General features: G+C 40.1%; 1 protein-coding gene across 2 annotated transcripts in view; it reads right to left on the bottom strand.

The window, feature by feature from the left end:
- The window catches only part of grid2 (glutamate receptor, ionotropic, delta 2), a gene marked incomplete at both ends in the record, with an annotated part of 478,613 nt that overhangs the window by 98,688 nt on the left and 353,551 nt on the right, over positions 1 to 26,374 (bottom strand). For both annotated transcript variants that reach the window (XM_080044597.1, XM_080044598.1), the window contains 3 exons: positions 1,954 to 2,260; positions 8,859 to 9,056; positions 19,309 to 19,410. In XM_080044597.1, the coding sequence (XP_079900723.1) occupies positions 1,954 to 2,260; positions 8,859 to 9,056; positions 19,309 to 19,410 (607 nt within the window). The remainder of the gene's footprint in view (positions 1 to 1,953; positions 2,261 to 8,858; positions 9,057 to 19,308; positions 19,411 to 26,374) is intronic.

Genomic DNA, 26,374 nt, shown 5'->3' with positions numbered 1-26,374 from the left:
ATCATCATCATCATTACCACCATTAGCTGCAGCACAAGATGGAGGATTATTTACCAACTGGTAGAATGCTCATCAGTTGCTTATTCAGGGCCTGAAAGCAGCGTTAAAAACCAAACCAAAAATGTGCATAATCAATAGAGTTTAAATTAATTATTGCAAGTCTTGGAGCATGAAAGCGAGAGCATACTTTACTCATTGGAAAATAGCTGATATTCTTTTTTTGTTGCTACAAACAACACACACCTCTGCAAAGACTAAACACAAGAATGAGCCTATGAGACTGGACATATTTAGTTTCTGTCTTTCACATTGAACCCCATAGAGATTAAGATACTCTATGAAACACACAAACAATTTGGAAAACACAATGCACACACACGTTTTATGTGAGCCTATTTTTTCCCTGTTCTGATTGCCCTTTCCTCTACCCATTACGGCTACAATTCTGCACTGATGAAATTTAAATCCTTCCCTAGGTGTCAATAGTCTGGTCTCCACACCTGAGCACAGCAGGCGGATTCTGGAAAATATTGTGGTAGATAACAAGGATGAGGTCATTATCCTCCACCCAATCCATGTGGAACAAAATCTCTCCTCGCTATTGTTCTCATTTGACTTACTGTGCTCAAACATGAAAGGTCATCCCACACTTATGACACCCAGAGGACAGCTATTATCACATTGTTGACATTAGATTGCTTTGGCAATCACCATCACAACATCTAAGCATCACTCCCCTGACATTGTCTCTCTACATTAACTGTGTCTCGTAGCCTGCACCTAAATGATGTTGTAAAAGATGATATTATTGAAAAGTATTTTTAACAAAAACACAACTGTGCACCTTCTGGTTGCCTGCTGGGGCTACAAAAGATGTCTCATTCTATAATGGGCCTTTTCATGTGCAATGAAAGATCAAACAAACCTATTTTACGTAAATATGTTTCCTAAACTTTACTTTAAACTACATTATTGCGGCACACATTTTGTTCATTGTCAACTATTTTACCAGTCCCCAAAGTGGACAGAAGCCATATAGGGAGTTGTTCTGCTTTGAAAGTGGGGGGAGCAAAGTCTAGGACTTTTACATTAAAGATTGGGATCATTCGTCTCTGTTTTCCCGTCTGAGGTTATAGCTGCTTAACTACTGTGGTAGATGGCAAGACAAAAAGACCTGACGTGAGTTTGAAAGAGGGTGCATTGTTGGGACATTGACTAAACTGGTTTAGGGTTACAATAGGAACAAATGATTAAAGTGACATCTGCATTTAGAGCTATCGGAAAACCATGAGTAAATTGGGTCAGAAACAGTCGGAAACAGTCGTCAACAGCGCACGTTCGATGACTGTGGCGCTTGTGCATTACTGCGATACCTAATGAGAAACAACTCTTCCTAAGGTGACAGAGAATGTCGATGCGAGACATGATCAGACTGTCTAAGAAGAAAACAGTCCATTGACAACTACATAAAGCGAAACTACATAGCTGCAAAAAATCAGGCAGTGAGCAAATACATGTCAAAGTAGATCGGGTCCACTTATCCCCTTTGAGGGAAAGTTAACCACAAAGATGTTCTGAATGATCACCTTTATCCTATGATGAAACATGTCTATCCTGATGTGAACCCTCCATTGAGCCATGTATGGGGAGACTGAAGGGCTTGAGAACAATGTAAATAATAATGTTATGGCATTCCAAGTTACCATATCTCAACTTAAATGTACTGTGAAGTGAAAAAGAATTTCCCATTGGGGACAAAAAAAAGTCTAAAGTCTAAGTCAATTGAACACCTATGGGAGATTTTTTTACCAACATGTTAAGACAGAAAATACAACTTTTGGAGGAATGGTTGGTTGTCAATCCCTGCCATCAGAATTCCAGAGACATGCATATCCCCATTTTTTCCCTCTTTTTCCCCACTTTCCACTCCCTCTATCCCCATTAGTTCCTTACCTTGTTGGACAAAGGAGCCGTACACGAACCACATGGAATTGTATAGTGTTGTCGAGGAACCCATGGGTAGCCGGGGTGGGTTGAGCCAGTTCAGCAGGTACACCAGGATGCCAACGAGGAGAACGGTGCCCGCGATGCACGCCCACAGTGACAGGTCAAAGGGCGCCAGACAGGCAAACATGTCCACGGTGCGCTCAGCCTTGCGCAGCAGAACGCCCACAGAATAATCCATGTAGCGTGTGGTGAAGTCCACCACACTCTCTCGCTCAGGCGTGATGGTCAGGGCAGACAGTCCCACATCGGCGCGCTGCAAAGAGGTAAGAGGGTAAGAGAGGAGTTTGGAGAGTCAACACTGTGAAACTGCATGAGGAGAGGAACACAGCAGCACACATTGACTTTTTGGCACCCAAAGATAATAGGTACGTATAGTTCATCAGGGGCTAGAAGTGGAAGGTTTTAGACTGGCCAAGTCAATCTCCAGACTTAAACGCTATAGTGCATGCAGTTTACCTGCTAAAGAGGAGACTGAAGGGAGTAACCCCCCAAAACAAACAGCAACTGAAAGAGGCTGCAGTGAAAGCCTGGAAAAGCATCACAAAAGAAGAATGCAAAAGTTTTGTGATGTCAATGGGTCACAGGCTTGATGCAGTTATTGCAAGCGAAGGATTAGCGGCAACATATTAGGTTTTATTCACTTTAATTTATTTTAAGTTTATACTTAAGTTTATCATCTCAGTTTTGTATCAGATCCAGATGTAAATACCTGGAAATGAAAGCCGAAATGTTCTATCTATTGTCTCATATTCATCTTTTGGTGTCAAACCCAAATGTTTCCAGTCTACAGCAAAAATAAAGTAATTGGCATCACCGTTCCAATACTATTGGAGGGGACTGTAGGTATTGACAGGCAATTATGTACAGTATGTTGGCATTTTAAATCAACAAATGGAAAATTAGCAAAGGTCTATTGGTTTAGATTGTTAATTCCAACAGTTAGCAATCATAATGCAGATGATATACTTCTCCTTACGGCCACTGTCGATTTTCAATGTAGAATACATTTAGTGTTTTGCTTTAAATGGAGTCTGAAGGTAAACTAAGAAAAAGAGTTCCGAAAGAAGAGAATGCCCAAAAAAAATATGTATGGATATGTTTCACGTCTGTGCATATAAGTATGCAAGCTCAGTATTGTAAACCTACAGTGTGGACTGGATATGTTTTGATGTATAGGATTTGAATGATTAGTTCACTGATCTGCAATTGTGTCGGTATGCCTCCAAATCCTGTCTCGTCACTTGGAATTCTAAGAATTTTAAGTGGCAAGTAATGACTGCTTTTATTTTATTACATTTGAAGACTTTACGTTAGAACAAGCTGTCAATGAGTATGTCTGCTGAGCAAAATAGGCTGAGCTCATGTTAAATGTAGAAACAATGGGGGCTAATTAAAATGTGTTAAGTCCCTGCAGTGCTTGGCTAGCAGCTGTATACATTTGCTTGTACCCTAACAAGGATTTAAGATCCTGTTGTGAGCGTGTGCATGTGGGTTTGAAATCCATAAAAGTGTGTGAGATTGAACATATTATGAACTTTAATAAGGAGATTTCCTCTGTTGCTAAAAAAACAAATGACAGCCACAAGTAAGGTGATTTGTTCTCGATCAACGCTAAGACCTAGCCACTGTAAACACTCTTGATTAGACACTTACAAACATACTTAGATGCTTATAATACACACATCATATTCCCACACACACAATAAATGTATCCACTGTAGGCAAAACAAAATCTGCTAATTTCACAGTTCACTGAGGACTGAAAATGCTTTAATGTGCACAAATTGTCACTTATACCGCATATGCAGAATATTAGGAGAGACCCTGCAGTATGGCTGTTGGCTGAGACAACAAAACGATATGTATGCAAGCCTGTGTGTGTGAGTACAGATGAATTGCCTTGCTGACTGCTGTGGTCAGCCAACATAGAAACTTCCAGAGAGCACTCTGGGTAATAATTATCTGGTATAATTGGGTTTTTGGAGAGATAAACCTTGTTGCTGACTGACGGGGGGAAAAAAATTATTTGCATGTTCAGTTCATTTACAGCCTGTGCTCGTCTGTGCACGCATATATTTACATGGTGCTCAGAGCATTCCTCAATCACATACAAAGGCTGAACACATAACAAGTCTACAAGGTCAAGAGAAGGGGAGCCCAGTCTTGAAAAAAATTTCAAACTTGACTCACAGCCAAAAGAAAATAATGAAGCGAAGGCAAGGAAACATTCTGAGAAACCATCGCTGACAATACAAAACAAGACAAAACAAAAAAACACCCTTGACCTGTTGAGAACTAAATGTGCAGAAGCTGAGTGAAGTTTCAGGAGACATCAAAGGGCATTGTGTACCTGTAGTGCACTGTAGGCACTAGGCATTTATCCATAAACTTACTTCTCACAGAGTAAGTTATCTGGGCCCTTATTCAATAAAGGGATAGTATCATATGTAATGAAATACATTTTCTTGAGAGATGTTTAGGAATCTCTTTTAGGCCAGGCAAAGTAAGGCATTTTGGGGCCAAAAATAGAATAAATTGTAAAAGAATTTTTTTCAGCTCAGATACTTTCTATGAGGTGTCCAGAACAACATACTAAAAGTCCTAAGAAATCCTAGTTGGGGAAATATGTTTAATTCTCATCAATCCGAGATGTGTGCCAATAAGGCGAGACACCAATAAATCCCAATGGGGCTATTTTTTTCCTTTACTCCTATCAAAATGAAACTTTACACAATGAAAGTATCCATGAAAATTTAAATGTTTTGTATTACAAGTTTCTTTGAAAATTTATTTTAATATACAAATGAGCTATACACTAATCGTACACGCCCAAAATAAACCCAAATAGGCTTAATTTTTTCCTTTACTCCTACCACAATAAAACTTTACATAGTAAAAGTATACTTGAAAAGTAAAACATTTTGTATTACAAGTTTCTTTTTAAATGAATTTGAATATGCACATGAGCTCCACACGTATTGAATATCCAATCATCGTACTGCCAATGGGTGATGGCAATGCTGCTTTTAGACTGGCCTCTAACCTGAAAAACTGCCTGGCTTACCTGCCAGGGGTATAACAGGTGCCTCTCATGAATTAGATTTGTCTCTTCAAATACCACTGCACGCAATTTGATAGCACTACATCCAATCAGAGCAATGAACAATGTGACGTATTAAGCCCCGTTCGTTTAGCGAACAGCGGGGTTAACTGTTAAATTGAACTTTTGCGTTGGTCGGCAAAACAGAACATTCCTCTTACTTGCTAATGAAAGATTTGAGTGCCGTCTTCCAAATTGTAAAGGGTCGAGGCCCCAGAGCACCATACATAGGGCTCTGGCCCGCCCATATCAGATAGAACCAATTAAAACGCAGCTCAGGATTTCTTGACATATTTAATGAGCTTCAATGGAGAGTGCCCAGACCAACAGGCGCAGCACATTTAATTTGCCAGCGCCTAGTGGCAGGTCTGGAGTTCCAGGCTAGTGCCATTCCCTTTCCTATGCCAAATAGACGAGATGTAGAATCACAGCCTGAAATGGCATGGAGAAAGAGGAGATTGTCACACATCTTGGGACCAAGTAACTCCTTTGTCTACTTTATGCACCATATCCCTCTTGTTTTTGTTGCTTTCTTTGGTTCTGGTGCCATAAACAGCTCGTGTGCATTCAGATCAGCATGATGCAACAAGAGTACTAACAAGTCTGTGTCATCACCTACTGAGACTGTGTCTTTTGTTCTGGCAGAGGCAATGGCAGTTTGGACAATGAGCACATCTGCATCGTGCTTTGCATGGTTTGTTATACACCATTTTTATCTTACAAGTTTCTTTGAAATTGAATTTTAATATGCAAATGAGCTATACACTAATCAAATATAGGCTACCCAAAATATATCCGCATAGGCTTAATTTTTTCCTTTAAAGATCCAAGTGACTGCTGCAGATATTGCTGCGGTTGGTTGCATACACATTCAGTACTTTATGATTCCTCCTATACGTGAACCTATTGTGTATCAGCCACTGGCTCCGTTGCCAGCAGATAACAAAACATCACAGCTGGATGTTTTGTGGAAGACATCCCTACTCCTTCACTCTCAAAGGCCATCATGGTCTGGTATGATGCAGATCCTGCATCTTCTAGATGAACACCCTGGGAGAGCTTCAGTAACATTACTTCCAATGATTGATCTTGATCCCAGTGATGAATCCTGCATATACTCAACATTGAGGTTTGTGGCAACTCAAGCTCTGCAGTATGATGTGACCCCTGTTCTGACGTTCGACCAACCCCTTCTGGAAAGCCTTGACCATTATAAGTTAACTTCTAATACAAATGTTTTACTTTTCATGTAGACTTTCATTGTGTAAAGTTTAATGTGGTAGGAGTAAAGGTAAAAATGAAGCCTATGCAGATATATTTTGGGTAGCCTATATTTGATTAGTGCATAGCTCATTTGCGTATTAAAATTCATTTTCAAAGAAACTTGTAAGACAAAAAATGGTGTATCACAAACCATGCAAAGCACGATGCAGATGTGCTCATTGTCCAAACTGCCATTGCCTCTGCCAGAACAAAATACACAGTCTCAGTAGGTGATGATGACACAGACTTGTTAGTACTCTTGTTGCATCATACTGATCTGAATGCACACAAGCTGTTTATGGCACAAGAACCAAATAAATTAATGTATAGCTGTCCCCAGACAAATGTGCAACATCACATCTCTCTTCCTGAGATCCTCTGAGATTGTCTTTCCCTTTTGGCATGTCTGACCTGTATGGGTTCACTTTGGTGAGCCTAAACTGACCTGGTTTTATCTCTGTTTTATCTGGTGCCGTCCAATTACTTCCCTAAAGATCTCTCATTACATTGGTCCATTTCATCACTCAATTTGGCCCACCTGATTGTGTTTACCTGCTCCATTTAAGCAATGCAGCTCAGGGTTCATCTAATTCATGAGAGGCACCTGTTATAAGTAAGCCAGGCAGTTTTTCAGGTTAGAGCCCAGTCTAAAAGCAGCATCGCCATCACCCATTGGCAGTACGATGATTGGATATTCAATAAGTGTGGAGCTCATGTGCATATTCAAATTCATTTAAAAAGAAACTTGTAATACAAAATGTTTTACTTTTCAAGTATCATTTTACTATGTAAAGTTTTATTGTGGTAGTAGTAAAGGAAAAAATTAAGCCTATTTGGGTTTATTTTGGGCGTGTACGATTAGTGTATAGCTCATTTGCATATTAAAATACATTTTCAAAGAAACTTGTAATACAAAACATTTAAATTTTCATGGATACTTTCATTGTGTAAAGTTTCATTTTGATAGGACTAAAGGAAAAAAATAGCCCCATTGGGATTTATTGGTGTCTCGCCTTATTGGCACACATCTCGGATTGATGAGAATTAAACATATTTCCCCAACTAGGATTTCTTAGGACTTTTAGTATGTTGTTCTGGACACCTCATAGAAATTATCTGAGCTGAAAAAAATTCTTTTACAATTTATTCTATGAAAAAGGCTATTTTGCCTGGACTATTTTGGCAAACTCTGACCACACCTCACATTAGCCATGTCCAATATTCATACTAAATAACAAATCTAACTGGGTTTAAACTATGTATCATACTTGAAAATAGGATTGATGCAATGTGGCGGTAATGGACACTATCCATTATTCTTAAATAGTTTGTCTTCCCTCATATACAATTACAAAGAAAAGTTGCTATCATGGAAACTAGCTATCTAGCAAAAATATTTATGTGATCTTGCTTTTAGAGTTCTGGTATCAAATGAAACAAAAAACACTATTTGTTTTACTGCTTTGGCCTTGTTGCTGCATCCCATTTAAGCAATCCATAAATTATTTTGTGGACAAAATATATTTTGTTTCTCCTGTTTCTCTGCCACTTATTCTTTCTATAATATCAAACATATTCAATACCCTTAACTTTACAGCACTGTTTACCAATGGCTACAGAAAAGCTGCCCATGTCTGCAATAGAAACTATCAACAGTAATTTGGAAACGACATGTTATGAACAACAAATAACTATGGCATCTGAACTGAGCGCAATAAACCTTGCAGCTCAAAAGATTGGTTCACATGTTTGTAGTACAGCATAAAAAAAGTGTGCTCTTTGTGCTAATGGACGCTGGCGCTATACCTCAAGTAACCTGTATGCCCCAGCAGCTGTGTTATTGTTGAAGAACTTATCATCTAACTGTTACAATGTATTATCCTCAACTATGGGCCACTCAATCTGCATAAAATCCACTTTCATTGCTTCACACTCTCTTGAGAAACGTCATTGCCACTTTGGAATGGAGGAGATTGAGGAAGTTCAAGTGTCTGCCACCAGTTATGCATCAGATACTTGAAGATACTTCAACCGAGTCACATTATTAAATATTTGATGTGTTTTCACCAATATGTAAAATCACATCTCTAAATATTTGAGGTAAGTCCCTCTCTTGTCCTCACCAGACGACATGCTGCAATTGTCAGAGGATAAGTGTTTGAATTTCTCTCTCACAAATCCAGTCAAATGGTAGCCTAATTCAAGTCAAACTCAGCCTTATTAGAACATTTGTTTTTGAAGTGATATGATTTTTAGTATGAATTGCGAGATGGGACCAAGACTGTGCATACTCAACCTGAGGGAGGCTAGTCCTATCCTAATAAGTGAGGCCTGTGACATTTGCCTGCCTGTTTCTTCTCCTTGTTTATTTGTATGGTGTGTGACACACATACCATTCGCATATTCCGTCCACAGGTTAAACATGCTTCTTGTAATGTGTATGCTCGTGTGTTTGTGCATGTATGTATTTTTCTTTTTTTAACCTCACCTTAAAGACCAATTCACCCATCAGTCCATTCCACTGACCGTCGGGCTGCAAGCTTCCGTATTTGTGATCTGGGGCAACGTAGATCTCATACTTAAAACCCAGGTAGTTGGACAGAGCATCCAGGACGTCAATGGAGTAGCCCTGGTACTTCTTCGGTTTTCCTAAAACATTCTCTGACACCATCACGAACGGTTCCTCCTGGAAGGCAAAGATCAATCAGTGTGTCAGTAAGTCAGTCACACAGTCAATCAATACACCATTCATTCAGTCATTAAATTACCCAATTACTCAAGTGGCCATTATACCACCACAGACGCTCACCCTAAGGCAGGGAAAGTGCATGTGACAGCCCACATTACACATTCAGAACAGATTTCAGAACATTCTTATTAACAGCACTTTTGTAATTGTAAGCAAGTTTACAGCAATTAACATTGTGGTAAAAAAAAAAAAACTTTCTTTCACTAGAATGAATTCTGCCTTCTTTTGTTTTTGTGAAGACAATCCAGATGCTGAGTAATGAACCAAACCAGATGTAATGACATGCTGCACTTAATATCTGTCCATGTGTTCAAATTCTTAGCTAAGCGCTTTTGGCTCAACATCCAAACTTCCCTACTCAGCTTTCTTTTTTTATTCACAGAGAGAACCATGTTTAATACATTATTCAACATATAACCCTATTCAACATTTTCAAGTGTATTAAATTTGTGGAAAATCAATAATTGCACCATGCAATTCAGCATATTAGTTTTTTTATTGGTTCATTTTAAAATGCGCTTGGGACAGCTCAACCTCTTGTTTATCGATATTGCCATGGCATTCAAAGGGCAGCTTCCTGTTGAGGTTAAATGACATCCAGCAATGCTGACATTTTAGGCAATTAACACACGCCCAAGGAAGAATTGTATTTTGTATGTTTTTTTATCAAGGAGAAAGCTAGCAGGACTGTCCCTAGAGAAAGAAAAAAAAGTGTTAACTGTGCTCAGATTGAGTGTTTCATTGAGGAGTTTTCTGGCCAGTTCTTGTCCATCTCAGACCCCCACCCTCTTTCTGCCTCAACCTCTTTTTCTCTCTTCTTTAATAAATCTCTATTGATGAGTAAAATGTTTTAGGCCAATATGTCTTGCAGATTTATGGGGTACTGTGTGTTATTGACTTGATTCTGGCTGCACATTAAGCACACATAAAGACGCGTAGACACACAGACACAGACACACAGACACACACACACACACACACACACACACACACACACACACACACACTTGATGGTTTCTAATCCTTGCATGCTGCTGCTGTTCAATAAGCTATTAGCCAGTGAGTGGACATGCATGCCAAGTCCCTCTCCTCACTACAAGCATCTATCAATCAAGGCAGGAACACCCACTAACATACACACCCATACATACTGAATTACTCCACCCAAGGACAAGGATTACTACCCTAGGAACAGGTCATTTAAACCTTTATAAAGAAATGCAACAATATTATATACATATTTTCCAGCTCAGAGTTGTAGGAGTGTATTCAAGCATTTCTTCATTGCACATATTATATCTGAATGGTTTGACAACAGGGGACTCTGATAATTGATACAGGCTCTGTATTATATAGTGACAACACACACACACACACACACACACACACACACACACACACACACACACACACACACACACACACACACACACACACACACACACACACACACACACACACACACACACACACACACACACACACACACACACACACACAGCAGCAGCAGCATAATGTTATAGCCAACCATACAATAAACTGTGCATGTGCAAGGTTGTGCAGGTGTGCATGTGGGAGTGGGAATGTTGGAAAATATTGAAAGCCCTTTTGGTATTTTATCTAATTATGGTCTTCTGTAAAGGACTAGGATAACAGAATACATAAAAGCATCTAATGCCTTCTCATGTCTCTCTAGTGTCAAAGCCAACCCATAATTTCAGGTTGGATCACTGTAAGCCTGCCAATGCCTTAACACAGATGTCATTTTGAAATGGCCATACAGTACATGGCACTTATTTCCTTCACTTAGACATCACACCTGACAAGATGCATGCACCATTTTAAAAACATGGTGGCTATTGGGGAAACGCATGTCAAATTTCTGGGAAACCAAATAATTTTTAAATAAGTAGAAAAGTAGTAAGTTAGTAAGTAGGTAAGTAAGTAAAATAGACCATGCAGTGGATATCAATGACATCTGGTTGAAAAGTTATTCAATCTTTGACTTTTGAGGGGCAAGGTGCGATGTTATCATCTAAACAATTCCCATAGACGACTGGTTGTTCTTGTCAGTGGGTTTCAGACAAAAATATTGTCTTGAAAAATTACCTTTTGAGAAGTAGCCAGGCTCTGTGACACTAATCTGTCTCTCTGGTGTCTTCTCTCACTCTGCTGTTGCTTTGCAGTCTCTTCCTTTCCCCTGCCACTCACCACCTGTGATGTACACCGTTTGGCATCTTTCCATACCGCAACGTTTCCCACTTTCCCTCAACATATGTCTAGGGCACCTAATTTCTCTCCATCCATTCATCCGTCCATTCATCCTTCGAGGTTCCTACTTGTTATCCTTGCAATATTTTCTGAAATTCCTCCATGTACCCAGCAATATGTCTCTAGCATTTGGTGTTCTTTCTGATATCATCCCCCTCTCATCCTTCCTCCTCCTCTTTTTCATCAATGCTAATTTATTTGGCAAACCCCCCATCTCCTCTTGGATGGAAGCACCACAAGTGCTGCCCGGGTGTTTCTGGAGACGTGATCTGGACAAGGAGAAGCATTTTTTTTATATATACTGTAGACTAAGTAATAACATTCAAGAGTCCTCTGAGGGCATGCCCGGGATGACACAGACATGTGGTGAATCGCAGAACCAAGCGTTTTCAAAACACTCCAGTCTAATTATTTTAAAATGCATTATGAAAAGCCCTGCCAGTCTTTACCAGTCAGATTGTATTTCATACTGTTATGAAAAAATCAGTCTCTGTTTGATATTGTTGCAAAATATGTTTCACAAAACCTCTGAGAAGTAGTGCAGATTCAGATAGGGCAGTGGTTTTCAAACTGTGTGTGTGGGGGGGTGGGGGGGGGCGCAGAGTTATGGCAGGGGGGGTGCAGATGAATATGTGAAAAACTTTTTTTTTTTTTTTTTTTGATATTAACATCATATTAAGCAAATGTAAGTTATACAAAAAAAAGGAATACAATGTTTTGGTCTAGATAGTTAAAGGTGCTGTAAGCGGAAGGGTTCTTTTAGCTTCCTGTCAGTTACTGCAGTTAGCAGTCCCCTCGCTCATCCCTACGTCACCACATTAATGCACTGCGGTCTCCAAGCAGCGAGTTAAGTGTGATAAAACCAAGCCCCAACCTCAGCGATCTTTACCAGCATCCAATAAGGAAGTGACCACAACTGTAGTAACCGGAAATGCCACTGGGGGTTGGTGCCAAGACCGAGCAGTTTTTCTTTGACTCACTTGTTAGACAGGCCGTTTTCAAAGTCTTATTAAACCTATTTACAGCCTGGGCCACAAAACCATTTTAATCTGTATGTTTAGGTCATATCTCCATGACAACACTGAGGGGGGTGAATTTTTTCGGACCACGCTACTTTTTATTTTATCGGAGGTTAAAATGTATTGGCGCGATCTCTTGAGTGACAGCTCTCCTCACTTTGCCTCGGAGATATACGTCAGCTATCTCCCTCCCCCTCACAAAATGGCGATGCGCACAAACCAGCATTATTGGATGCCGTGTGAATAACTGAGGTCAGCCCGGATGCTACATCCATATTATTTACTATCTATGGATAAAACATGATAAAAACCATCAAAACAGACATTGGGAAGGATTTTTACCTGCTCCGCCATTGTCGGCGCATAAATATTCACTCATCTGTTGCTCTGGTGTGCACCGGCAGTGAGACCATGAGTGAGACGGCTGTCGGTTTGTAGCGTTCTCTCTTGTGATTGGATAAAAAATTTGGGATCCTCCAATAAGTTTATTTGCCGAATACATGCAGAGCAGTTGACTGAGAGATCGGCTTTATGAAACGCGCACATTATGTAAGTGATCACTGTATGAATAAAGAGCGATTTAACACTTATATTGACATAAATAAACCTCTTACTTCACCTTTAATAGCCTAATAATTTAATCAGATCATCTGGGAGATAATCCGAGTTTAACTGATCACGTGATTTCACGTTCACGTCCTAGCACAGTGTGTATTGAGTTTATTTAGAAACATTTGGAAATCGGGCTGCCTTCAGTTTCCCATGCACTGTGTATAGTCTATAGCCTATTTCAGCCTCATCTGTGGAAATAAACATAGCTGGACAAGATTATTCTGCTTCGTTCCTCTCACTGCATTTAAATGCATTCACTATATTACAGAGAAATATGTCTTGTTTAAGAAAAGGAGCACCAAGTCCAACCCAGAGGACCCAGCATAATATTTTATTTTAAATTAATATTTGTATGGAAAATTCATGTGTCTTTCTTCAATAGCTTCTAATTCATCGGACCCAGTGTCTCCAATTTATTTGTTCACACAAAATTCCTCATATTTAGCCTCTTAATTTTCCTCTCAAAGTGCACCAGATTCATGCATTTCACTTTAAAAAGGTAAAAAAAATCCCCTGGGGGGGCATACCCCCGGACCCCCTAGGAGGGTCTGGTTCTCCGCTGGCTACTATTTTCACACAGCAGGACATTGGAGGCACTAGCGAAAAAACACTGGGTGTGTGAAGGAGATTTAACAATAGTCAATCATTTGGGCAAGTCTGTCTGCCTATCTTTCTCACTCCGCTGCACACTCAGTCACTGCTATCCATGCTTCTATTCTATTCAAATGTATTTTTAAAAAGCATAACAAATACATACTTAGATAAATAAAATATGTTTAAAAACGCACAAAGATGTTCAGAATGTTTCAAAAATATGTTTAAAATGTGTAAAATAGGAACAGAGTCAAAACGCACAGGGATTTCTTTTTCAGCTCAGCTGAAATTTGTTCTCGGAGGGGGGGCTCACTCTCTCACACTTTGTAAACCCCTGAGATAGGGCAATGTCAACGCCCAAGGTACTTTGGAGCATTTCTCTTACTTCGTTTCATCGCTCTACCATTGTTTAACATCATTGGCCGCGTTTCCCAGATGCGATCGTTCTTTGGGGCCAAAGAAGGGTCGAAAGAAGGGTTCGCCAAAGAAAGAAGGGTTCGCCAAAGAAGGAGCGTTAAGATACGGGTGTTTCCCAGATGGCTTCTTAAGTCCCTTCTTTGGAGAGCCGTAAGATGAAGCGAAAGAAGCATCGAAAGAAGTACTTTGGTGGGAGCTGTCCACCGCGGTCGTGCTGAAACTGAATAAATCGATGCCAGGCGAATCGATCACCCACCTCTTTATCAGCGCATAAGTCACACACAGCGCCCCGTGGTCTCCCCCACACAGGTGGAATTAGGCTACGCATGTAGGCTAACGTGTGTGTGGGTGCGGGTGTGTGTGGCAACAAGTGTATCAAAGTAGTAATCAAGCCCATTAGCGCATATATACCCCGTGGATATACAGTATCTCACAAAAGTGAGTACACCCCTCACATTTCTTCACATTTTTCTTTATATCTTTCCATGGGACAACACTGAAGAAATGACACTTTGATACAATGTAAAGTAGTCAGTGTACAGCTTGTATAACAGTGTAAATTTACTGTCCCCTCAAAATAACTCGACACACAGCCATTAATGTCTAAACTGCTGGCAACAAAAGTGAGTACACCCCTTAGAAAAAATTTACAAATCGGGCCCAAAGTGTAAATATTTTGTGTGGCCACCATTATTTTCCAGCACTGCCTTAACCCTCTTGGGCATGTAGTTCACTAGAGCTTCACAGGTTGCAACTGGAACCCTCTTCCACCCATTTATGACAGCATCACAGAGCTGGTGGATATTAAAGACCTTGCGCTCCTCCACCTTCTGTTTGAGGATGCCCCAAAGATGCTCAATAGGGTTTAGGTCTGGAGACATGCTTGGCCAGGCCATAACCTTTACCCTCACCTTTTTTAGCAAGCCACTGGTCGTCTTGGAGGTGTGTTTGGGGTCGTTATCATGTTGCAATACCACCCTGCGGCCCAGTTTACGAAGGTTGAGTGCACGTGGTCAGCGTCGTACACAGAAGTTGGCTTTGGAAAATAGACGTATGAGTGCTGCCAGCATTGCTGAAGGGCTTGAAGGGGTGGGGGGTCAACCTGTCAGTGCTCAGACCATACGCCGCACTCTGCATCATACTGGTCTGCATGGCTGTCATCCCAGAAGGAAGCCTATTCTAAAGATGATGCACAAGAAACCCCACAAAAAGTTTGCTGAAGACAAACAGACTACGGACATGGATTACTGCAACCATGTCCTGTGGTCTGATGAGACCAAAATACATTTATTTGGGTCAGATGGTGTTAAGAGTGTGGAGCGGCTACCAGGTGAGGAGTACAAAGACAAGTGTGTCTTGCCTAGAGTCAAGCATGGTGGTTGGAGTGTCATGGTCTGGGGCTGCATGAGTGCTGCCAGCACTGGGGATCTACAGTTCATTGAATTCTAACATGTACTGTGACATACTGAAGCAGAGCATGATCCCCTCCCTTCATAAACTGGGCCGCAGGGCAGTACTGCAACATGATAACGACCCCAAACACACCTCCGAACGACCACTGGCTTGCTAAAGAAGCTGAGGGTAAAGGTTATGGACTGGCCAAGCATGTCTCCAGTCTTAAACCCTATTGAGCATCTTTGGGGCATCCTCAAACGGGAGATGGAGGAGCGCAAGGACTCTAATATCCACCAGCTCCTTGATGTCGTCATGAATGGGTAGAAGAGGGTTCCAGTTGCAACCTGTGAAGCTCTAGTGAACTACATGCCCAAGAGGGTTAAGGCAGTGATAGAAAATAATGATGGCAAAACAAAATATTGACACTTTGGGCCCAATTTGGAAATTTTTTCTTAGGGGTGTACTCACTTTTGTTGCCAACAGTTTAGACATTAATGGCTGTGTGTCGAGTTATTTTGAGGGGACAGTAAATTTACACTGTTATACAAGCTGTACACTGACTGCTTTACATTGTATCAAAGTGTCATTTATTCAGTGTTGTCGCATGGAAAGATATAATGAAATATTTGAAGAAATGTTAGGGGTGTACTCACTTTTGTGAGATACTGTAGGCACACACATGTGATGTGAGAATGGAAGAAAGCGGCAGCAAAATAAACAAGCGGGCACCGTCGTTTACCGCGGAGGAGTTGGGCGTCTTAGTGGACGGGGGAACAAGGGGCAAAAAGAACATCACGGTGAAGAACCGTGTTAGGCAGGCCATAGCCGAAAATATGTCCCCCTCCAGCCCATGTGGCCTGCGTGACAGGCGTGCTGTGAGGAAGAAGTGGCAGGAGTTCCAGAACCAAACAAAAAGGAAGAGTGAGAAGGTTTCACTAATCAATCTCCCTTCGTTGCAGGTGATGCAGACGCAGTAAAGACAGCGCGGAGTAACCCCTCCCCCATATGGTTTCAATAAACTATTTTGGTTTCTTTTCAACCATGTATTGTGTGGATCATTTTGCATTGAAATGAGGGTGTCAAACCTAGCAACAAAAAGTCCCAGGCAATTTGTAATGTATCTAAGCGTAGGTTAATGACGTGTGCGTATTGTGCAACAGCAACAGCATTCCAGTGCCAGACTTTCAGGTAAAGCACCGGACAGTGCAGCAATAATCATAGTGTGCAGGACGTTACATGTAGCCTACATCTGCTGGTTCTGTTTATTTATTCCAGCCTTCAGGCCTGAGAGTTGATATGGGTGATGTGTGGTGGTTGTGGGTTTATGGTTTAGTGCTTGGTGACTGGTGGTGAAGAGGTAGGGGCTGCGGGTTGTTGGACCGGGCTGAAGGCAAAATTGCAGCGGGTTGCTCTGGATGTGTGGAGACACCAGAGAGATCAGCCGTTGGATCTCCGCACGGGGCAGCCGGTACTTTGCCTGGACGGCCCGGTCTGATAGCACGTCCAGTGGGGAGAAGTGCCGACGCACGTATGCATTTATGTAAACCGTCTGGCTTCGCGCACGGCGAGGCTGTTGGTTCGCAGCGAGAAGGTGTTGTATTGCAGCCATGGTTTCTCACACGCGCGGACTTTGGCAACGCCTTTAGCAGGTGGAGCCGCTCTGAATGAGGTTCAGCTGAGTTCAATTAAATCTGTTTCTTTGATATCTGTGAAATGCTGTTGTTGAAGGGTTGTTGATGATTTTTTTGTATGTGTAGTAGTACTATAAACTCACATGTGTGTGGAAAACGTAAACGTCTGATTCATTAAAACATTTTTTTTCTCTACTATTAGTCTATGTTTCTTGCGCCAGTGGTCCGCATTGAGCATTGTTTTATTATTTCGAAAAGTGGAGGAAATAAATTTCCCTGACGCGGCATGATCACTGACGATTTGGTCGCTAAGAAAGGTTGAAAGAGTGGGTCAGCTCCGTCTTTCAGTTCCATCTTAGTGAAAGTACTACTTTCGCTAAGAAGGAATCTGGGAAACGCATTCTTCTTTCACAGCGTTCTTAAGTGCGCTCCAAAGAAGAACTCTGCCCAAAGAGGCTCTTTGGGATTCTGGGAAACGCGGCCATTGTTGTCTTTTCATAAATTATGATCTATCATCACCACACAACTTCATATAACAGAACACATGTATTTTCTGCAATCAATTAGTGGTTACTGTGTGCCTGTGTGTATTCCAAATTAAAACTTTCGGTTCATTTGGGGAAAACCTTTGAGTACTACCCATTATTTCCAAAAAATATGAACTCAAATTAAGAAGGGGGTCTTGGTTTGCCTTTGGCTGCATATTTGGGCTGCAGCAGCCGTATTCCCAGCTTGCACCCCCAAAAAATAAAATCAGCAAAAGTTGAAAACTCGGTTGCAGAGATGAATCAAACTAAATTGGGAACATACGTTAGCAAATGGTCATTTATAAGCTACTTGATTTTATACCTGTAGAATCTTACATCTAAATGAAAGGTATTTGCTTCCTAGAACACATCATTCTAATGAAACTGTTCGCATACGTAATTCAAATTAAATTCCCAGCTGCAAAATATAAATTTCAGACATATTTGTGACCATGAATGGTTACTAGCCATTAAGAGGGCAATAAACACATAATCACCGTGATGTAGCCACTCCCTGGTTAACATTAATTTAATAATCTATACAACCTGCTGAGCTAATCAATAGCATTGATTGAGAGTCATTGGTCCTAATAGGTGCATGATCTCATCACCGATTAACTAATCAATAACTATTCCACAGACTGGCTGATAGAATAGAATGATCACATCCTTTTACATGTTAATTTGCACATTTCTGCTTATATATTTCTGTGAGTGAGTGTGTGTGTGGGTGTCTGTATGCCTACTGCGTGTCACAGGGCATGGCATGGTATTGTGTAAGATAATTTCCCTTTTCATTTGAGCAGAAAAAGCCCTGGGTGAGTAATCTGTTCCAAAGGCCCCTTCGGAAACCTTCACATCATGCACAGACACTTACACACACAAATACAAGCGTACAATCACACCGGAAAGAAAACGTCAACCAGTGCATCATCACCCTTGACATTTCACACTATTTATATCTATTTCTGTCTTGAGGCCTTCATGAAGGATCGGTCACAACCACAAGTACAGAACATGAAGGGCACAAAAGAACATTGGAATACAGAAAAATAAATGTGCACACACCTCTTGGAGTCACCCTGACACTGACTGATGAGGAAAAGAGGGACATTAAAAAATGCAACCCATATTCCTTTTTCCCTTTTAAGGATGATGAAAATCAAAGACTGCGGGGGGAGAAAATAGTGAAAGAAAAAAGGGATAGCCAAAAAAGACGTCTAGCATTATCTCTTTCTTCTCGGCTTCTCACTTCAAAAGGCGGGATATGAAGAATTTACAGCAGTGAATCTTTAAATCACTCATGAGATGTACTGAAAATCGATGCTGTGGGCGAGACAGCCAGAGCTATACAGTCACACTATCACATCAAGACTCCAACGACCTCCATAATCTAGCCATCAATTGTCAAAATGAGAGCTTATGAAATTATTATTATAGCTCGGTCCATTATCAAGCTCATCTTGTTACGTTTTATTTGTGTGTTACCTTCCCTAGATCCTCCTCTCTTTGTCTCATAAATAAACGTTGGAGTCTGACATGGCAGCACTAGTCACAATAGTCAGTCTTTGGTTCTCCTAGGTGAGAAGCAGGGCAATTTTCCAACAGGGCACACTCAAAAATACGTCATCTTTTTTGAATGACTGAATTGATTTCACAGAATAAATAAAAAATGCAGTCAAGAAGCGAACATATATGGACACACTGGTTAAAGTATACTCACCAGAACAGTGACAACCCGTAGCACCACACCTCTCATGTTATTTTCCAATTTCCTGTCCGTCAGCGTGCCATTCAGGCCATGAACAGGGTCCCACGTTGCCAGCTGTAATGTAAGCACACACACAAGAACACACAGACACACAAAACAGTTAGATGAATGGCTCACATATGAGGTGTACCAAGCAATAAACGGTAAGGAACAAAAGAGGCGTACAGATTTCAAGCACATTAAAATTGTAAATGGGCTGAACATCTATCACACTTTTCACAGATTTTTTTCTCAAACTCAAAGGGCTTTACATTGTTTGCGTCTCATTCACCCATTCACACAGCCATTTATAAACAGATGGCAGCAGCTTTCATGCTGGGTGCTGGCTAACCATCGGAAGCAATTTGGGGTGAAGTGTATTGCCCATGGGCACTTCGACAGGTGGCAGGAGGCGGGGTATCCAAACCACAAACCCTGCGATCAGTGGATGACCGCAGTTACTGCTTAGCCACAGCCGCCCTTCTTTTAACAATGTTCAAAATGGAAAGATTTAAAACCAATAAAAGCCCGTCGTGCAGATTATATCAAAATTGAGACACATTAGCATGTTTTCCATAGTCCTTACAACTGTAAATCATATATATATCTGTCTAGTACCTACTGATTACTTCCCCTTTAATGTCATACTTTCTGTTATGTTCCCCTCATGTTTATGTCAAATTATTTGACTGGACTTCCAAACATTTACCCCACTATAAGTACTGTCTGTAGGAATGATTCTTCAATTCAAATATGTTTTATGAATATGACCCACACTCCTATGTTTATCAAATTGCATCATAACCTTTGCTTCCCTTCCGATCACATTATTTAAACCCCTGGCCGCATTTCCCTCTTCCATGTGCTGCCAACTGTCTTCAATAAAATATTGTTTTTAGCTCCAAAGATCAAACTAGCCTAGTTCCCCCTGTAGAGAGAGAGGCAGTAAGAAACAAGGGAGTGATTTAGCTCCCTGCTATCCAAATACAAACACACACAAACACACAGTGATACACATAATGGTACTGCTGGTGCTTAGTAGAAAACACAAACACACACGAGAAGCAGCAGCTGCAGAGGGAAATATGGGATAAGCCATTTTTTTTCTAAAGCCTAAAGTTACTCTTCACTGTGGAGCTCTCTGCCAATTCTGATCCATTCCCTTATGGGACCAATACTTACAGTAGAGCTTAGCTAAACTGGTTTCTTTTTTTTACGCACTGCCACTTAGATAACGTTTTATATCAAGTTTGAAGTGTAGTGTTGACAGGCTAGTAAGCAATTGACTTGCAGAGACTCGTCCCTAAGCATAATCAAATGTGCGTTTATTTGCAAAAGAAACCTGTTGTACACTATTGTACCACAGTATGATACAGCAATGGTCGACCCCTTTTGGTGTTTTAATTGTTTTGCCTTATTAAACCTCTTCTCAGGCCTTGATTGACAACTCCCTCTGACTCTAAACTACCGTTACAGCGAATATTTCATCTGCATTAGTTTAGTACTTACAGTCCAGAGACCTCACACAATGTACAGCATAGCCACAGCCATCTTCAAACTGAGAAGATCGGCTAGACAGTCAGAATATGTAAAACACCTTTGAAGGTAAGCATGGATTTTAACTCTCCAATGTAACCTCCTCATTGTTATCATGTATTATTCTACTTATCATTTTAACATTTCTGTGAATTCACTGACGCATTTTCTACTTTTAATTTTTTTTGTCACAATCCCAGCAAGGTAGGTCTTATGCTCGTTTCTGCCTGGAGGGGGAGATGTGGAGCTAGAATCTCGGTCTGCCTCCTCTCACCCAAACACAAAATCTGTATCCCTTCTTTTGTTCTTTCTCTAGTTTATAATGCACAGAAAACAGAGTCATTTATAATCGTGTGTTTCTCTGATGATGAGCCAACTAACCTTTGTTTCATAACACAGGAAAACTACTACTGTACTTTTTTTTATCACAACAACGCTAATGTCTATCCAACACCTGATCATTGTATGATAATGTGCGCGTGTACATCCCCCTCTCTATACAGATATGCTGCCTGTAACCCTTTACCGCTTTTCCATGTGTGTGTGCCAACAGTCATAAACTGAAAAATATGGGAAAGCGGGTGGGGTGTGAGGGGAGAAAACACAAAAGGTCACACAAACAAGAGACGGATAGGGCCCACATGAGAAGGGGAGTTATCGCAAAAAACAACACTAAGGAAGTGAAAATGAGTGACAGGAAGAGATAGGGATCAAATAGCCGACACACAAGATACCTGGTGAGCAGCTTATATTATGAAAGGCCTTAATAAAAAGTGCTTACAGCACAGCAGCCGTTCTAAGAGCTTGTACAATTGTGAGTGTGTATAATCAATAAAACATTAGCGGTGCAGCCAAATGCCACCAAGAGAGGCCAATTTTAGCCATGTATGCACACACACTGAAAAAACACCCATACTGGTACACGTGTGTGCAAAAAAGAGAAAAAATTACATTATGAGTATACATATAAAATCAACAACAAAAATTATAATAATGTGAAAAACAAAAAGACTCAAGGTAAGAATGAAAAATAATGAGAACAAATATATTCAAATGATGCAGCAAATGAGGCAATGGATATACATTTGCCACCTTTTTTTTAGATTGTATCAACTGTCAATCTAAGCTTGACATGTATAATAACATTACTCTTAACTCTACAGGTTTGGATCCCAACACAGGCATCGTGTTGGTTCTTACAATTATACTGGGACATAAGCTCACCCGAAGCAGGTGAGAAGAAAATTAAATGCTTGTTAGCAGAGAGGACACAGACACACACACACACACACACACACACACACACACACACACGCACACACGCATAGGAAAACAGTAACTGTGCGTCCTTCAGTAACGAGCAAGTGACACACATGACATGAATTATAAGGTTGGTAGACTAAAGCAATGTAGATTAGCAAAAGATGATTTGAGGGGGGTGATTTACTTGTTTCACAGAATAAGGCTAACACAAAAGAAAAAAAAAGAAAAGAAAATGTACCTTGTTGCAAGAATCTGTTAGAGATCAGTTTAGTTTGGTGTGACAGAAACATCAGTGAGACTAGACCTATCGACTGAGTGCAGGGGAATGTATAGCCTACAAATAAAGGATCAGACTATTCAGTCCCAACCCATATACTGCATTTCAATTCAGTGTGAATGCACAAGTGTATATTTACAAATAATGACACAGAGATACAAAATCAGAACAACATGGTTTACTTTTATTAGTATGTCCTGTACTGCATCGGGAAGATAAGATGAGCAAGTTTTTGATATTGATTTGTCTGGACTGCATTAAAGAACAAGACTTCATATTAAAGACTACTTGGAAAACTGTCTGGGTAATGCCTTTTGCTCCACCTATCAGTCAATAAGTAACAGGTTTTAGCTTTTAGGTGAGGTGCTGAATCCATATGCCAAAGTGTTGGAAGTTAAGATAGCCCTTTGCGACTGTTAATACGAGGAACATTAAAGAAAATTTAGCAACGGAATGCAATGACCTGTTATGAAGGTACTTTGTGTTGCATTTCCCACAGTCTTTAAACCCTTATTCATGAGTCGGGGAGAAACACATTGATCACAATGCTGAGCACCACATTAATCACAACGGCTATCAAATCAGAGGTATGCTGGCTTTGTTTGCAACTGTAAAGCAAATGTATTTGACTTAACTCAAATGAGAACACAAGCGAGCACAAATGCCCCCAGACTAAGCATTAAAGACACATTTAGCTTTACACCATGCTCACTACGGATTTGCTGATACATTTGATTTCAATAGTAGGCTATGACGAAAAGATGAGAAAATAGTTGAAGGTGAGTGTTAAAATTACGATCCAAACTGTTCTCCGTAAGCATAGTGTCCTGTACTAGAGAGCATCATTGTGATTAAACTCTGTCAAACTTCTCTTGGCAGTGAATTGTCTATTTTTGCTCTAATCCGACTGTACAATTCTTGTTTTCAGTCATGTTCAAGCCTCCGTATAGTATTTATTTTGCCAATTTCAATGAAGCTATTCAAGTTTGAATGTAACAACAGACAACATTATTATACAGTTTCATTTATAAGAACAGTTTACAAACAGTTATGTGAATGGATGAGAAAGAGGAATATAAAGGCAGAGAGTGAAGGGAAATTAAGTATGGATGAAATGAAAGAACCTTTCTGCAATATTAGAACTAAATTGGTCATGCTACATTATCTGAACATTCATGTTTCTACTCGTTATTTGTATTGTTTAGACTTTTCAAACAGCCTTGCTTTGTGTGTGTGTGGATGTGCACTTATGAGTCAGAAGTTAAAATGGCAGCCTAGCTAGCAGAGTGGCCTCTGTTTATCTCCACAACTCCAGATAAGGGCTCATTTCCCCCCGACAGTATTAAATAAAAGTGCATTTGGTGTGGGGGTGTATGTTTGTGTGTGTTGTTGCACGCAAGATAAGCGAATGACCCACTGTGCTTAGACTGTCTGTTACCATGTGCACTCAGTTTTCAGAACACTATCATTAGCCTCTCATAATGTGTTCCTTCCTATTCATTAAGCTGTAGCTCTATATTCCATTATTTGCTTCCCTCTGTTGTCCATTTACTGCTCTCTTTCTCATTGTTTTTGACACAATGACATTCCTTCTACCCGTTTCCGTACTCTCTACACACCTGTCATGTTGCCACTATTTTCTCTGTAACAACACGTGCTAATTTTAGCCTACCACCTTATTCAGATTGACACACATCATGTTGTGTGGATGTACCCAGATCCCACAAATAGACCTAGATCATTGCCTAATATTAAGACTAAACACATTGCAGAGAAATATTCAATCTTACTTGCCAGCCAATGACAATCTTTATCTTTACTATCCTCAATCTAGCGAGCTAGCAGTATGCTGTATGTTATGTATTTTGGAGCAGATAAACACACTACCATACATTCTAGTTGGGCATGAGTGATCATTGAGAAGAAATGTATTTCAGAAATCCTGTTGAGTATTACCTTTAACTATTTCCATTAGTCACTTAAACGCTGTTCTTACCATTATGTTTTATACGTCAAACACTAGAAACAGTCACCTATTAGAAACAAAGTCACACAAGACACATTCCAAATGAACAGAAAGATGGCAAACACATTTTTCGTAGCTACTATGACTAGCTAAACAAATGTCCAAACATTGTGAGGTTTGACAACTCACTGGTTGTTAGTCACTGGTTGTTTGAAATATATGCAAGGTTTCCTTGTTTTACATATACAGTATATGCTATGTTAACAGCTAGCACAGCATAACAGCAGGACACCGTTTTTGAATTCATGTGTCTGTGATTCTAGCTCACAAAGCTAACTCAACCAAAATACTGAGCTTCTGTTGCTAGCTTTTATATGAAAAATAATTAAACTGTAACCATAATAAAATAAATATTTAAAACATTTCAATCAAAGTTTAAGAGAATACGCAAATTAGTTGGAGTTTAGGAAGTTTTAGTTCAGTGGAAAAAAAGGAGTTCTACCGAGGATATATTTTGATGAATATTAATGTCTGTAAAGCCATTAAGAAATACGTTTGGGTGATAAAATGTTGTTTTATGATGAATGTTTTACTATCATCGTTTGTGTTCCGTTTTTGCGGTCATTAGGGTCGTCATGACTAATGTGATGGCAATAACGTGGAAAACAATTCGACATGTAACATTGGTACATCTCAGCTTTTTGTCTCATATTGTTCTCAGGGGGAATCAATGTTGCATCTGTAAAAAAAAATAGCAAGCAAACAATAGCTTAACTGTTTATTTCTGATTTATTCATATCACTCTCAGTAGCAACAGATGTTGTCATTTTGCAGAAGTCATGAGTGAGATTCTGTATTGCTCGCAGCGGGGCATTATATTTTTTCATCACGGCTTGATGTAAGTTCACATTATTTTCTTTATTCATTTGCGTTTATTAACTTCTTTTTAGCACATACTCCAGTTGGGATTCTTTTTTTTTTCCAGTTTTTCATTCCGGGCACTCAGATGGTTTTTACCACTTGGGATAATTTATCCAACAATGTTTATGTAAATAAAATCCCACCTGCTTTCAAATTGTCAGAAGCAAAAATCTCAAAAATGGCCACTGCTTGAATTTTTTTTGTTTTTGCCTGCTGTTGCCTTATGCAAAAAAAGAAAAAGCTATTTGCATTGTTTTGGTGAATCGAATAAAGAAAGAAAAAAGGAGAGGAGAGATTATGAGTTAAAGATGGAAAAACACCACTCATTGTTTCTAGTGTTCAAATTTCAGCATTGTTGGGCCATGGTGACATAACAAGCAGCCTACATTATGATAACAGGGGATACATATCAGTCACCTGCCCACCTCCTATCGTCATTGCGACCACCTAGGACTAACACACACACACACACACACACACACACACACACTGACCTCAGGAACATCAAGAGGTGTGTGACCATAGCACATTTAAAAGTAATTGGACAATCGACTGGTTGATGTTAGGGGACCACGAAAGTAATTTGCTGTTACATCAAACCCTTTTCACTCTGCAGAGCTCACCAACCACATATTGTGGAAACACAATTGAACACTACTGTATGCAGGTAACCTCCAGAATCACTGAGAACTGTAAGGCGTCATGCGTCTCTCACATCCCCTCCCTGTGGCAAACACATCAAGGCACACTGTGCAACACACTGTGGTTTTCAGTTGATTGTTGCATACATGAGGCGCAATGTTTCAAAATGCAAAAACTAGTAGGTGACATTCTGAAGCAATGGAGCTTAAACGTGACTTAAAAGTATGACTTAATGTTGGTAAAAATCTGGTCCACACTTCCTCAAATGACTGCTAGTAGACATGAAATTAGACCTGTGCAATTGCTGTATTAGTCACCACAGTTACTCTTATCTCATATCATCAACTCCACCACTGGAGGGAGAAATTTCCTTTTGGGCTAATACAGTAGAATATTTAATTGTCTGTGTACACTACTCTTATCTTTGTTGTATT

The sequence above is a fragment of the Ammodytes marinus genome (genome assembly GCF_949987685.1).
Source record: "Ammodytes marinus genome assembly, chromosome: 2".
NCBI classification, from domain to species: domain Eukaryota; kingdom Metazoa; phylum Chordata; class Actinopteri; order Uranoscopiformes; family Ammodytidae; genus Ammodytes; species Ammodytes marinus.
The sequence above is the reverse complement of the archived record's forward strand: the minus strand, read 5'-3'. Positions and strand labels throughout refer to the sequence as shown.